At 38.1% G+C, this 16,405-nt stretch overlaps 1 protein-coding gene across 1 annotated transcript in view; it reads left to right on the plus strand.

Annotated features, from left to right (window-relative positions):
• SLC25A32 (solute carrier family 25 (mitochondrial folate carrier), member 32) overlaps positions 1–11,233 on the plus strand; it is a 16,111-nt gene extending 4,878 nt beyond the window's left edge. Inside the window, exons 2-7 of the mRNA XM_011931135.1 lie at positions 2,800–2,950; positions 6,018–6,103; positions 7,543–7,703; positions 9,127–9,240; positions 9,516–9,661; positions 10,627–11,233. Of these exons, the coding sequence (XP_011786525.1) occupies positions 2,800–2,950; positions 6,018–6,103; positions 7,543–7,703; positions 9,127–9,240; positions 9,516–9,661; positions 10,627–10,762 (794 nt within the window). The 3' untranslated portion in view covers positions 10,763–11,233. The remainder of the gene's footprint in view (positions 1–2,799; positions 2,951–6,017; positions 6,104–7,542; positions 7,704–9,126; positions 9,241–9,515; positions 9,662–10,626) is intronic.
• Positions 11,234–16,405: the final 5,172 nt, after the last annotated feature.

Consider the following 16,405-nt stretch of genomic DNA (forward strand, 5'->3'; position numbering starts at 1 on the left):
ATGGAAGATAATTTTTCCATGAATGGGGGTGAAGGAGGTATGGATGATTTCAGGATGAAACTGTTCCACCTCAGATCATCAGGCAATAGATTCGCATAAGGAGTGTGCAGCCTAGATCCTTTGCATGCACAGTTCACAATAGGGTTCGAGATTCTGTAAGAACCTAGTACCGCCACTGATCGGACAGGAGGCAGAGTTCAGGCAGTAATGCAAGCAGTGGGGAGCAGCTGTAAGTACAGGTGAAGCTTCGCCCATACTCCGCCCACCTAGCTCACTTCCTGCTGTGCGACCCAATTCCTAACAGGCCATGGATTGGTTCTGGGAGTTGGGGACCCCTGATTTAGACCGAAAAAATTTACTGTATTTCATCTATATAACAATTTTAATTTTATGTTAGGGAAATTATAGTTCAGCATTGGTTTATACCTATGAAAAGAACAGGTAGTGTTTTTATGGTTGGTTTTGCTTTTTACCTCAAGAGAGAAATGGTATTATGAGTTTATTATTAAGAGGAAAATGGAAAGTTCTTAGAAAAAGGGATCTATACAGAAGAATGAGACACACAGAATCCAGGGGAAGCATCAGAAAGAATATAAACTACGCAGGAAAATGTTTCTCAAGAGCCTGTCATTCTGCTGCCTGCCTTTAAACTTGTTGTCTTGTATAAACCTCAACCCTGTGAGTTACATGACTTATCCCCATTTTATAAGTGAGGATGCTGAAGCTCAGAAAGGGTAAGACCATGTAGCGAATTAGGGAAGTTACATATCAAACCCAGGTCTTCTGACAAAACCTGATGTACTGTAATCTTCCTTCATGCTGTAACATTGCCGGGTTAATGATGAAAGAAATTGACTTTTCCCCATTTGCCTGACAATGGTAAATAGTGATTCTTCTTTGCCAGGCTGGATTATACACAGTGAGGTAGTGGGAAGGGGACAGTGAACCGGGGATGTTCATATGGCTAGTGGGGTGTAATTTGTATAAACTTTCTGGAAGGCAAGTTCCGTATGTATTTGCAACTGAAGTTTATACCCATTGACCCATATCAGTTCCGTTTCTAATAGCTGATTCTAAGGCAATAATAAGTGTTCATGCAGATTGTTGTACAGAATGTTCTTTAGAGGACTTTTTGTAATAGCCAAAAAAAAAAAAATTCATATGTCAGATGGAGGAATGACTGTAAATTATGGGATATCTATAAGATGGAAAGCCATAATATCATATGTTAAAATCTTATTTGGGGGAATCTATTGAATAACAAGGGGGAATGCTCACAAATAATCTTGAGTGGAAAACAAAGCTGTATACAAAATTATATATAGTAAAATTACAAGCTTGGATATACCATAGTATAACGTAGAATGGTTTGCATGATGTAGAGTGCCATTGCCGATTACTGAGATACTTAATACTCAACTTATATAATTAAGTGATTTTTCAAAACAGTAAAGAAATAATTGATACTGTATTATTCCTTGTGGTTTTCTACAACCTGCTCATACCTTTGTAAATAGTCCTTTTAACTATCCCTCATGCCCTAGAGTTACCCTGTTTTGAATGTGCTTTCTGTTTCCTACAGAGAGGTGAAATGAAAAAGTGCCAGATTTATAATCTAGATTATACTTTTTACAAAATTGGCAAGAAGACTACTTTAAATGCTGATGATGCTAGTTGAAAATGGATGGTATCTCAAAGTAGGATGATGGCAGTGTGAACTGAGACATAGACAGGTGCAAGAGAAATTTGTGATACAGAATCAGAAAGACTTGTTATTTGATAAAAAGGGATGGGAGGGAGGAGGGTTCATGGATAGTCCCCAGGTATCTGGCGTGGGCATCTATGTAGATGATGATAACGTTTGTTGAACTATATGGAACAGTCAAGAGCAGCTTCGGAAGGGGTGGGGAAAACTACTTCAATTTTGAATGTGTTCAAGTGAAATACTTTTCTACTTTCTACTTGGATTTTGATGTATGTTGGTGGGGAGGATAAAAAGAATTTCCAGGAAAAAAGTTACCCCATCCTCTGCATTTTCTTTCCTGCCACTCCTCAGGTCTTGCTAGCACTCGATATAATTGAGGCTCCTAGCTAGTTTATTTTTTGAGTAATATTTTTTAACATTCAAATCCTTAACCTTGGAGCGAAAACAAAACCTAGGTGTCGAAACCTAGTTACCTAAGAGACTTTCAGATTATTTAAGAACTAATCTAATATTTCCTAAAATATTATATGAGTGCTTGGTATGCCCCCAATAAACACTTGAATAAATTCATGAATGTAGTAGTTTTAAAATATTAAAGCCTGGACTGGGCATGGTGGCTCACTGGGCATGGTGGCTCACTCAGCACTTTGGAAGGCCGAGGCGGATGGATCACCTGAGGTCTGGGGTTCGAGACCAGGCTGGCCAACATGGTGAAACCCTGTCTCTACCAAAAAAAAAATACAAAAATTAGCTGGGCATGGTAGTGCGTACCTGTAATCCCAGCTACTAGGGGAGCTGAGGCAGGAGGATTGCTTGAACCTGGGAAGTGGAGGTTGCAGTGAGCCAAGATCGTGCCACTGCACTCCAGCCTGGGCAATAGAGTGGGACTCTGTCGCAAAAAATATATATGTATGTATTTATATAAATGTGTATAATAAATATATATATAAGCCTGGAAAATAATTTTTCTACCTAAAAATATTTTTCTTCTAAGTTTATCTCCTTTATATAACCAATCGCGCAGTATCTGTGTTTATATGTGATACAGAGCTAGAACTTTGTTCTTACCTGACTTTGTATATCCCTTAATGCAGTGAGCGATGGATTGGAACTGAGACCAAAATATAATGGAATTTTACATTGCTTGACTACTATTTGGAAACTTGATGGACTACGAGGACTTTATCAAGGAGTAACCCCAAATGTGTGGGGTGCAGGTTTATCCTGGGGACTCTACTTTTTCTTGTGAGTAGATTTGGGAGATTTTACAATATTAAATAAAAAAGGAATTTTTGTTTTTAGTGATTTTTACATGTCACATAATGAAATAAGATGAGTCATTTAATCAGTCTCTCTGAATTGGAAGGATCAGAAAGAACAAAATGGCTTATTAGTTAGTTTGATTAGTTTGATTCAAAATGGTTTATTAGTTTGATTATCAGATGCCTCTGATAATGGCTAATGGCTTATTAGCCATTATCAGAGGCATTATTTGGTCTGGAAGAAAGTTCTTAATAGGAGAAACGCTAAGAGATGAGGTGGAGTAATACTCTTACAGAAGCCATTTCTGTGGGGTGAATTCAGGAAGATGAAATGTTTATCTGATTACTTTTGTAAGCTAAATACATATTAAAGAGAGCTTTTTATTTTAGTTAAAGCCATTTGAAAAACAGCCAACTCCAGATAATTCGCAATGAAATTGTAGGGCCCCTTTGGTGTTTTATTAGGTGTTTTGGCCATATCAGTACATACTCTTGAGCATTTCTTTTTTTTTTTTTTTTTTTTTTGAGACGGAGTCTCGCTCTGTCGCCCGGACTGGAGTGCAGTGGCCGGATCTCAGCTCACTGCAAGCTCCGCCTCCTGGGTTTACGCCATTCTCCTGCCTCAGCCTCCCGAGTAGCTGGGACTACAGGCGCCCGCCACCTCGCCCAGCTAGTTTTTTGTATTTTTTAGTAGAGACGGGGTTTCACCGTGTTAGCCAGGATGGTCTCGATCTCCTGACCTCGTGATCCGCCCGTCTCGGCCTCCCAAAGTGCTGGGATTACAGGCTTGAGCCACCGCGCCCGGCCGAGCATTTCTAATAGAGTCAAAATATCACTAGATTAGAAAAAGTTGAATCAGTCAGTTTGTTATTTATTAGTCGTTTTGGAAAGTGTTGTAGAGACTGGAAGAGCTTGCAGCTGTTGTCCAAAATGAATCCGGTGGATTTCAGCCCTCTTTGGTATTCAGTTTTGATAAAGAAAGATTGTTTAAATAACTATGTTATTTTCTCCATTTATCAGAGATTAGTTGCAGAGTGCCCCAAATAGAAAATTTATAAATACAAGTTTCATTAATTTATTAATATTCATTAATTTCATGAATAGAAAATTTATAAGTACAAGAATCATTAATTACTTGTTTATCCTCAGCCAGATTCCCAAAATATTTGAGATGGCTTACAAAAATACATTTGTTTATGATGAAGGTGGAAAAGCAGGAGAGGATAGACGTTGGGGTCCTCATATGAATGTGTACCATAGGAAATCCCTGTTGGGAACAGAAAGCAAAAGCCAGTGCATGGCCGAAAGGGTTTGAGGCAAATTGTTTCTTCTTGTTTAACCTGCCTGATCATCTTCCCAGCTCATTCCTTTCCTTACTCCTTCACCAGTCGGATGTCATCACCATTTAAAATAACTGCTCTCACCTGCCTCCTGAAGAAGCCATGGAAAGTTCCTGTGGCAGGCACATTCAGCTTATTTAGTGAACAGGAGCATTGTCACAAAGCATCATCACACTGTATTGCAGGAGCATGCACTCTCTGAGCATGCCTCTGATCCGTGAAACTGAAACCATGAATAAGGAAGCTTTTCTTTGCTTCAATAGGTTTCATTCTTAGGAAAACATCAATATCTATCTAGTGTATTTGCCTTTGTCTTCTTTGTGTCATATGTTTTGCTTGATCTCCCATATGTTTATGGCAGTATCCAAACCAATCTTAAAGTAACTTTTAAGTGAAAGCAAAGTAAAATTCAGCCTTAAAATTGTTTAAATGTTTTTTCTCTTTTTCTTCTCTTTAGAGAGGTGTGTGTGTGTGTGTGAGAAACTATACACACACACCCCTTGACATATATATGTATATATATACACACACACACATGCTTTATGAATTCAAGTTGTATAGATTCTCCAAGACAGTTTCTAAGGACAAGCCATATAAAATTTTCGCGATAAGAATTTCTTGGGCCAGGTGCAGTGGCTCACACCTGTGATCCTAGCACTTTAGGAGGCCAAGGTGGGAGGATCACGTGAGTCTGGGAGTTCAAGACCCGCCTGAGCAACATAGAGAGACCCCCATCTCTTCAAAAAATTTAAAAAAAGAATTAGTCTGGCATCATGATGCTGCATGCCTGTAGTCTTAGCTCATTGGGAGGCTGAGGCAGGAGGACTGCTTGAGCCTAGGAATTCAAGGTTACAGTGAGCTATGATTGTGTCACTGCACTCCAGCCTGGATGATAGAATGAGACTCTGTCTCTGAAAAAAAAAAAAAAAGAATGTGTTCACTTGACATCGTCATCCAAGCGAAGAGTAGAAATTGGCATTAAAGGAAATAGGCCGATTTGACTCCCTTACTCTGAAACATTTAATGGGTATATTCTACCAAATAAAATGCAAATCTCAGTCTACCACTCAAGTGTGGCCAGTTTTCCCTGTCTTCCCACCCACCTTTATTACTTTTCACCATGCTCATCTTTTCCCTGTTGAAACTGTGCCTGTCTCAATACTACCTCCTACACAAAGCTTTCTGTTGTCTCAGTCATAATTCCTGAATTTCTTCTATTGTCCGTGTTGTCTTTTATTATGATTTTTGGTGTACCACTTAATAGTCCTTATTAATTTGTTAAGAAAAATTCATCACATGTTTATCTTTTAATCATCTATTAGAAAGCTAACTATAGTACCTGAACACAGGTGCTCAGTATATATTTGTTAGGTACTCCTTCTTTGGTCCCTTTTGTCTTTTATGACCAGTTTGTGTACCACTACTGTACTCTCACCTCCTCCCAGTTTTCCGTCTTTTGAGATTGATTGATGAGTGTCTGATTAAAATATTTTACATTTGTATTGCTAGCCATATTCATTTGAGAGGGAGGGGTGGTATAATCTTGCAGCAAACCACTTCCAGCAAATTCATTCTTGAAAAAGGTCTCATTTTGTGGTTGCATTATGCATTGATTTTTGCTTTTGGGGTACTGCTGTTGAGTTACATACACTGTAAAACGTACTTTATGACAGCTGTTCAAATTAAACTGCTCACATTTAATTCTTTTAGTTACAATGCCATCAAGTCATATAAGACAGAAGGAAGAGCTGAACGGTTAGAGGCAACAGAATACCTTGTCTCAGCTGCTGAAGCTGGTAAGGCAATGTGTGAAATATAAAAATGTCACCATCCAAACTTAATTTTCAGTTTCTGTTTTTGATTTTTTTTCTTTGAACACCTGCGTTTAAATATGCCCATCTAACGGTGTTAAATCAGTTATATGGAATTTCTTTTTTTTTTTCTTTTTTTGAGACGGAGTTTTGCTCTTGTTGCCCACGCTGGAGTGCAGTGGCGTTATCTTGGCTCACCGCAACCTCTGCCCTCCAGTTTCAAGCGATTCTTCTGCCTCAGCCTCCCGAGTAGCTGGGACTACAGGCACGCGCCACCAAGCCCAGCTAATTTTTTGTATTTTTAGTAGAGATGGGGTTTCACCATGTTGGCCAGAATGGTCTTGATCTCTTGACCTCATGATCCGCCCACCCCAGCTTCCCAAAGTGTTGGGATTACAGGCGTGAGCCACCACGCCCAGCTGTTACATGGAATTTCTTAGAAGAAATTCTTATGATTACTCTGTGCAGATTTCAAGAATTTTATTTACGACAGAGTGGTAAAGTTTAGAAAAGTTATGAATCCCTAATGGTTTAAAATGATTTGGTATAGTGTTTCTTTAAAGTATAATTTTAGTTTTCAAATTATACAATTTAGTAGCCTTGTTTAATCGCCTCACTTGTGTATACTATCCAGAAGAAAAAAACAGTAAGAGCCATAAGTCTTTATACTCCTACTTTAATACCTTGATTTCTTAATGTTTGATTAGTCAGAAACTAACTTAGTCATTTTTGAATAAATAGCCACTAGCAAAAACCTGAGTCATAACAGGACCAAATATTTGTTGAATAAAGGACTACTTAGGAAACCTGGCAAATGAAAAACTTAACCAGATGAATTTTTTTAAAAATTGTCATTCTATAAAGGATGTAAAATGTGACTTATTGTATTACATAATTATTTAATTTTTGAGTAGTTACTTTGTCCTACTCCATAGTAGTTACTTTGGATTTGAGAAAGATTGTGATAAAGTTGGGGTAGAAATATGTTTCACATGCACAGATTATTGGGGTGCCAGATTCCTGGTCCTTTTCGCCTATCTTAAACCCCTCTCGGATTATACCATGTGCTACACCTGAGGTCTGTATCTGCTTACCATCTATTCTCTGCACCAGGCCACATTGTTTAGGAGTCAAGACATTTTTGCTATCCTTACGCTTCAAAGGGAAAGCATTTCACATTTCCATTTCCGTTTTAATTTACCTCTCACTAACTGCATGAGGAACTTTTTATGACTACCAAAAATGACATCTACCGTTTGACCCTAAGACAGTGCCTTAGAGACTACATTTCACAATTTCAGATATGGTCCTGTGCATTATCTTTTTTTTTTTTTTTTTTACATAAATGTGCTGTTTTTAATTTGGGTTGTCATAAGGGCGAAAGTATCTATATGCTGAGTAATCTTATTGAAATCTCATTTTAGGAGCCATGACCCTCTGCATTACAAACCCATTATGGGTAACAAAAACTCGCCTTATGTTACAGTATGATGCTGTTACTAACTCCCCACACCGACAGTATAAAGGAATGTTTGATACACTTGTGAAAATATATAAGTATGAAGGTGTGCGTGGATTATATAAGGTAACAAATTATCAATATATTTTAAATAACTGAAAATGGCAATTTCCATTGGCTCTGTTGTCTTAGTTCTGAGTGACCTATAGTAAGTCCTGAAAAGAAGCCAAACTTAAGCAAGAAACAGTTTAATGAAAACCGAAATATAGTTAATAATACTGAAATTATACTTTAAGCTGTTTGTCCCCATTAACATAGGATGTATCATCATGACATTGGTGGGCATGAGATCTGTCTAAAACTTTGTCAAGTATCTATTTGATAAGTTACACAACCAGGTCACTTATTCCTTACTCCATTCCTTGGAAGCTGTGGTCTCTTGGGAACCTGGGATAATGTAGTCTGGAGAAGACAGTAGCAGTCCTAACAGGATCTTATTTTATTGAGTTTTTTAATTCATCTCAAATCTTACGTAAATTAAAAATAACGAAACAAATCAAACCCAACCTTTTGCCTGTTGTAATATTTTAAAAATCTCTTCCTAGTGTCAAATCTGTTTTCTGATTTTATAACTCCTTTTTATTTTCCCCTTTTCTATCTTCTATTCCCATCTATTGTTTACCCCATAAAGAAATTTTTTTTTTTTTTTTTGAGACGGAGTCTCGCTCGCTCTGTCGCCCAGGCTGGAGTGCAGTGGCCGGATCTCAGCTCACTGCAAGCTCCGCCTCCCAGGCTTACACCATTCTCCTGCCTCAGCCTCCCGAGTAGCTGGGACTACAGGCGCCCGCCACCTCGCCTGGCTAGTTTTTTGTATTTTTTTAGTAGAGACGGGATTTCACCGTATTAGCCAGGATGGTCTCGATCTCCTGACCTTGTGATCCGCCCGTCTCGGCCTCCCAAAGTGCTGGGATTACAGGCTTGAGCCACCGCGCCCGGCCGAGAAATTTTTAAGCATACATAGTTTAAAATCAAAATTAGACATATTGAATTTCAGCTTGTTTTTCAAGATTGGAGTAATAGCTTTTAAAAATCATTTTAAGGCTGATAGGATTTTACTGACCTGTGGGCAAGAATTTTGTAAATATATTACTCAATTTTATGTTTTTTCATCACTGTCTGCTTTATTCTTTCGGAATACCTATGCACAGTTCATTGATTTACCATTACCTTTAGTTTCTTAACTTTCCAGAATTTAATTTCCCACTCACACCTCAAATCTTGACAGTGTGGGTCTTCTTTATATGTTTACTGTTTAAAGAAAAACTAATATATGAACATCCAAATCTTTAAAAATAAAGTAGAAGAGAATACTACCTGTTTCTTTATATTACTACAAGTTTTTAACCCCATATTTTAAAAATGTGACTTGTGCAAAATTAAATGAATTTGCATAAAGTGCTGTAATGAGAGAGAAGAGAAAGTATTTTACTTAAATATATTGTTCTTCAAACATATGTTGTTTTGCTTTTTAAAAATCATTCCCCTGTAGGGATTTGTTCCTGGGCTGTTTGGAACATCACACGGTGCCCTTCAGTTTATGGCATATGAATTGCTGAAGTTGAAGTACAACCAGCATATCAATAGATTACCAGAAGCCCAGTTGGTAAGATGATTCTTGTAAAAATGATATCATTTCCTTTTATGGGTATTTAATAGGTAGAAATTTTTGTCATGCTTACTTCGGTGATAAGTGCTGTGATGGTGAGTACTGGCTCTGCCACTGATTTATAGTTAAATATTTATAGGCTGATGCCACACAAATGTCAAAAATAGAATCCCTTAAAGATCCATTTAAATGTTTTTTCTATATAATTTTTACTTCTGTATTTTAAAAGAAATCCTGTCTAAAGAAAAAACTGTTTTGTGTTGCCATTTTAGAGCACAGTAGAATATATATCTGTTGCAGCACTATCCAAAATATTTGCTGTCGCAGCAACATACCCATATCAAGTCATAAGAGCTCGTCTTCAGGATCAACACATGTTTTACAGTGGTGTAATAGATGTAATCACAAAGACGTGGAGGTGAGAGCATGCGCTATATCAAAAATTGTTTTGATAAGGTACCTTGCATATCCTAGACCATCCTGTTGATACTAGTTTTATAGCGAAGGCCAGTTTGCTGTGGTGAAAACATGATGGTGGTCCCTGCTTTCCCAATTATTACGTATATGACCATGGCCTTAATCTCTCAGAGGCTTAATTTTTTCATTTGTAAAATAAGACTTTCTAGGCTAATAGGTTGTTGTAAGAATCAAATTAAATGTGTGAAATTGTTTTGGAAAATAAAATTTAGGTGTTATAAAATATCTGAATGATGTTGAAAATAAGAAGTCATAAGCTAGCTTAATACATTCAAGAAGGCTCCACACCTGCTACTGGCACCATAACTTTTGCAAATACTTGTTTCCATATAGGAAAGAGATGGTTTGTTCTTCAGTATGAGATTAAATTATTATAGGCAGACATCACCATATTTCCCTTTAATTCTAAAAGAACAGAGCAGAACATTTAGGATGTTTAAATTTAATTCAATTCAAGAAATATTTAATGAACACCTAAGTGACAAATTTCTAGGCCATATTCCATATTATTGGCATTAAGGAAATAGAGTTTTATCTTTGTATGTGCTGTATTTAATGTTGGCTAGTATTTATCTAAGCTGTGAGGTTTTTTAATGCCTACATTAGGTCAATTAAAGCTCCTGCCTGTTCATACATTTAAAAACATTTGAAAGATAGCTAATTGAAAGGACTTTTTAGTTCAGTTTTGAGATGTTCCGACCCTCTCTTCCTCAGTCCATCCGTAAAAGGAATGTAAATCCCTACAAATGGCTTATAAACTACATTACTTTAGGACATTGAAAACATGAACTTAAATCAGAATGAGGTTTGACTGCTGCTTGCTCCATGCCTTGTGTCGGTTAAAACTTTCATGTTTTCAAGCTAGCTCTATAGAAAATTAAGCATTATCTATTTTTCCCTCTAAAGGAAAGAAGGCATCGGTGGATTTTACAAGGGAATTGCTCCTAATTTGATTAGAGTGACTCCAGCCTGCTGTATTACTTTTGTGGTATATGAAAACGTCTCACATTTTTTACTTGACCTTAGAGAAAAGAGAAAGTAAGCTAAAAGAGGACAATTCCAGTATATCTGCCCAAGGCAGCAACAAGCTCTTTTGTGTTTAAGGCGTAAAAGAAGAATTCTGCATAGAAACGTGGCTCATATTTGAAATTGGTCTATAGTCATCAGAAGCCAGAGAAGTCTTCCGCAATGTATTTCTGCTTTTTGCCTTCCCCATATATATGGAACTTGGGTACCTCTGCCTGAAATGGCTGCCATCAACACAGTGCTAAAACTGACACGAAGTATAGAGTTTCACAGATTTCTGCCTTTTATTGGTGGAAGCTGATTCACAACATTTGCTAAATAGATTAGATGAATGTACTTCTTTTTGTGAACTTAATTGCCTAGATTGCTTTAAAGTTAACCTTTGTGCAATACCAAGGAAATGGCTCCTTAAAAGAATATCTTTGTATGTCTCAAGGTGAATTAAGGATTTACTGAATAAGGTGTTGACCAAATCCAGACCATTTTAGAATTGGAAAATTTTAGTGAGAAAAAATCCACTGTAAATATGCTTTAGTTTTAATTCGATTGGGATGCACTACCTAGCGAAAATGGAGAAACTGTATACTTTTCAGAGAAATATCTGACATCTATTGTCATCCCATTGCTATTGTTTTTCCCCAGAGACTTCCATAATTTAAAATAAAATCCTAGATTAATTTCTTGTTTTTTGGCATAAATACTTAATCTATTGTAAATTTATAAATTCTGAGCTTCTAGGATCCAGCTGTGTCAACCTTCATTTAGCATATATAGTTATAAATCACTTACTACAGATGCTAAATCACCTTTTACAGATGCTGAAATGTTTGGGATGTGTTTGTCAACAAAGTGAATGGAAATGAGAAACTTGATACTTTAGTTTTCAGATATATGGATCTAGATCCCAAATGAATGATTAATTTTCATTGGTTTCTCAAATTCAGGTTGAAATACAAATTAATAGCCTTTATTGATTTTTACTTTTATGAATCATTGTAGACATCTATAAATATAAAAGGGCCTGTTCCCAAAGGATGCCAGAATACTAGTATTTTTATTTATCATAAACATCCATGAGTGCTGTTGCACTACCATCTATTTGTTGTAAACAAAACAGTATTGTTTTCAAAGCCATCTTTAAGTAGTTCTTTAAAAATAGGTCTATTTTTTTATATTTTGGAAGTGGCATTGCTTTTAAAGTAAAGAGAAAATTATAAGTACCTAGTTGTATTTACTGTAATATCTTGTAACATGCAGATGAATGCTTTATCAGTTAAATGTGATGTATTTTTTCATACTTCTGGATTATACTATAATTCATATGAAATCTTGGTATTGGTCCCCATATGGAAAAAATGAACTGCAATTGATATTTGGTGTTTAAGACAGCACTATTATTTAAAAACTTCCTATATACTCCCAAATGAATAAAACATAATTCTTGTCCTCTGAGAGCATACAAGCTTGTGTGATAAATGCATTAAATAATTACAGCTATAGATTAAGAACATGTAAGGGAATATCTTACAAAGCCTGGTAAGAGTTCTGAGAGAAGAGAACTCAATTTCAGTCATTCAACAACAAATAGTCACTCAGTTCCTGCTCTTTGCCAGGTATGTCGCCAAGCACTGAGGATATAGCAAATAAGCCAGACAATATTCCTGCCCTCAGGCAATTTTCATCTTGGTGTAAGGGACAGAAAAGGAAATATATGCATAATATAATTTCAGGTATTTAATGCTATAAATAAAACTACAGCAGAATTTGGGGAATAGTGTTGCTATCTTAGGTATTATGGTTGGGGTCAGGAAAGGTCTCTGAGGTAATATTTGGAACATTTTGAAAGAAGTGAGGAAGCAAGCCACAATGAGAGGAAACACATTTTAGGCAGAGAGAATAGGAAGTAAAAAGGGCCTGAGGCAGGAATTAACTTGGCTAGAGGGGATGGGTGAGGAGAGAGAGGAGATTGGAGAAGTGGCCATTGCAGTATGGTGAGAAGGAGCTCAGGTTGGACCGCCAGGCCCTCTGGCCTCAAAATTCAGCTTTCCCATTTTCTGTTTGACCTTAGGCAGGTCACTTCAGCCCTCTTTGTCTTAGGTTTCCTGATCTGTAAAATGGTGTCTTAGATCAGTTCCTCTGTAACAATGCCAGAGATGGGGATTCTTAGGCAAGTGATTGAGGGAGCACTTTCAGGAGAAATCTGTAATGGAGTAAAGCAAACAGGATAAGGCTGGGGAAGAAGAGTTTCAGGAGTAGTGTAGCCTCAACCTGACCTTATAGGGCACTCTGCCGAATCAATTGGGCCACAGCAGATGTCCTGCCCAGAGGTGAAGGGGCAGAGCCATTAGGTTCCCACATCAGGCTGTCACTGACCACTGGCTATGGGGAGAAGGGATGGAGGAGTGACTAGGTACCTCTCCTCAGCCAAGGGCAATCCTCCAAGTAAAGGCGGAGGTGTCAGCTCTTACCAGCCAACGCCTACAGCAGCTAGGGTATGGGTGCAGCAGTCCTGTAAAAGGGGTCTGGGTAAGTCACTAACAGCATCTGCTGCAAATGAGGATATTAAAAGTACATAGCTGTAGGATTATTGAGAGGATTAAATTAATGAATTTTTAAAAAGCTCTTAGTGTGCGTGGGCCAATAAATGTTAGCAGAGACCAGGCTTTATAGGCCATGGTAAAGAGTTTCGATTGAGAGATCATTCTGGGGATTGTATAGAGGAAACAGGAGAAAGGCAAAAAAGCAGGAATACTAGTTAGGAAGCTTTTACAAATGTCGAGTCATGAGCAGGTGGCAGCTTGGACCTGGTTGATGGAGTCCAAAGTGGTGAATTTTAACTTGGGGGAACTAGAGCAGGGTTCATGGAGGGGGAAACATTTAAGCTGGGCATTGAATGAAAATTCCAGAGGGAACCATGGAAAAAGGAAAGCACAGGTGACCTGCCTTGAACAGTGAGTTGTCAATTAACGTAACAATAAAAGGAAAAGGAAGAGAAAGCTGGAAGATTGGGACCAGGACAGGAGAACTCGGAGCCTGACAACCTGTGTGGGCTTTATTGGGTAAAAGAGAAGTGAGAGTAATTAAAGAATAGACATGGCTACTGCTTAGGGGTGACAGAGGAAGACTGGTCAGATAAGACGAACAAATTCAAAACAAAGTGTTAGTCAACCAGTAGATACTTCAATAGGATGAAGATTGATGCCACTGATAAAGCAGATTCAAATTATAGAGGCTGATGACGCATTGCAAGCAACTTAGGGGGTGGGGTGACTGTAAGTATTCATTTCACTATGGACTCTTCTTTCCTGGATTTTGGCAGTTGAAAGTAAAGAACTTTAGCTTGTAAATGTACTGCAATTCTACGAAGGAGTGTGGGTAGGAGAGGTTGGCAAAGGGAAAACCCTTGAAGATAAAGATACAGGATAAGGGGACAGGCGCAGTGGCTCACGCCTATAATCCCAGCACTTTGGGAGGCTGAGGTGGGCGGATCACAAGATCAGGAGATCGAGACCATCCTGGCCAACATCGTGAAACCCCGTCTCTACTAAAAATACAAAAATTAGCTGGGCGTGGTGGTGCATGCTTGTAATCCCAGCTGCTCTGGAGGCTGAGGCAGGAGAATAGCTTGAACCAGAGAGTCAGAGGTTGCAGTGAGCTGACATCACGCCACCATACACCAGTCTGGTGACACAGCGAGACTCTGTCTGAAAAAAAAAAAAACCAACTTGCTGGAGCTGTGCACCAGAGAATGTAATCAAAGACAATGGACAATGATGGGTACCATGCCTTGTGAAAAGAAGGGTATTACATTTCAATATGTGCTTTTGTAGTGTGACAATATTTAGAAAGTCATGTCTTCTAAACACACTAAAAAATGGATATCAACTAAAAAGTATGTTGGAGTTTATGAGTCATCAGAGTTAATTTCTTTTGAATGTGGACACAATATAAAATCCTCCAGATAAAGTATGTATTATTACCATTTTTAAAACAAGGTCTCTTTAGCTATTGTAAAATAGCTTATACAAACAAAATCCTGTGAGATGATTTAGTTACCTTTATGCCTGTTTTCCAAAGATGTGTTAGGTAACATAGAAATTATGTGAAGTTTGGGGTTAAAGTCTTAAATTTCATTCTAAAGGACTAAATAGAAGAAAAACTCTGGAAGTACCTGTAATGAATACTGTTGATTGGCTGCACAGCATCCATGTCTCCTCTTCCTTCTTGGAGTAGTAGTCTGAAGTTCTTTTTTTTTTTTTTTTGAGACAGGGTCTTGCTCTGTCACCCAGTTTGGAGTGCAGTGACATGATCACATGATCATAGCTCACTGCAGGCTCAAACTCCTGGATTCAAGAGATCTTTCCACCTCATAGCTGGGACTGCAGAGATGGGCTACCTCACCTGGCCCCTGAATTTCTTTTTGAAACCCACCCCCTCCCTCCATTCTCAGTTTTGTGATTTAGATGGAATCAGCCTCACCTGCACCAGAGGTAGGCCCTAATAAACAGAGCAAATCTGAATGTGCCATCTCGATACATAACGAGTGGTTTGGAATTGGCATAGTTACTTAAGCTGGTCTGGTCAGAGTGACTCTTAAAGTCATTTTCACCCTGATTATAGTGACATAAATTCTCTCTTTGCTGTTTCATGAATCCTCATTAGGGGTGACAGAGGAACCTCCTCATTCATGAAACAGCAAAGAGAGAATTGATGTCACTATACTCAAGGTGAAAGAACTTAGAGCTAATTTTTAGAGCTTCTCAAAGCCAATTTAGAATCATAGATTAAACAGAATGAGTTTGTCCAAAATGGAGTCAGCACCAAGGAAGTAACAATAAGAAATTGAAAGGAATGAACTAGGTACTTTGTTGTGTTACATGGGATTCTGCATCAACCCTTACACCTAGCAGCATGTACTTCTGGAGTTTTCAGTGGGTGACCCAGTAGATTTCCTGGGTTTTTTTTGTTTGTTTTTGAGACGGAGTATCGCTCTGTCACCCAGGTAGGAGTGCAGTGGCGTGATCTTGGCTCACCCCAACCTCAGCCTCCCAGGTTCAAGCGATTCTCCTGTCTCAGCCTCCCAAGTAGCTGGGACTACAGGCGTGTGCCAGCACACCTTGCTAGTTATTATATTTTTAGTGAAAACAGGGTTTCACCATGTTGGCCAGGCTGGTCTTGAACTCCTGACCTCAAGTGATCCACACACCTCGGCCTCCCAAAGTGCTAGGATTACAGGCGTGGGTCACCGTGCCCGGCCGACTTTCTGTATTTTTAAAGCTAGTCTCGGTTTGGTTTTTCTATCACTTGCTGCAACTGAAAACTTCCCGGATGGCACAGAATCTGTGATACCCTGAATTCTGTATGTCACTTCCTCATCAGCTGTTTTGTTCTAGGTGGACTCTTGTTTTTGTGGAAATTGAAGTCAACTTTATGAAAATTGAGCACTTTGGGACCGTTGTGTGATCACGTAGTTTCTTTAAAATGTGTTCAGTTTTATAGGAAAACATCATTTCATATTTATATAAGTTAAAGAGATTATTCAACTCATGAAAAGCACAAAGGTAGAAGATGGATAGACTTAGAAAAATAAAATACGCTTATGGTGGAAGGTCCAACTGTACAAAAGTTGAATGATTTGTAAGTTCTTCCTGGTGGATTT

This window comes from Colobus angolensis, unplaced genomic scaffold, assembly GCF_000951035.1.
Source record: "Colobus angolensis palliatus isolate OR3802 unplaced genomic scaffold, Cang.pa_1.0 Scaffold121, whole genome shotgun sequence".
Classification (NCBI taxonomy): domain Eukaryota; kingdom Metazoa; phylum Chordata; class Mammalia; order Primates; family Cercopithecidae; genus Colobus; species Colobus angolensis.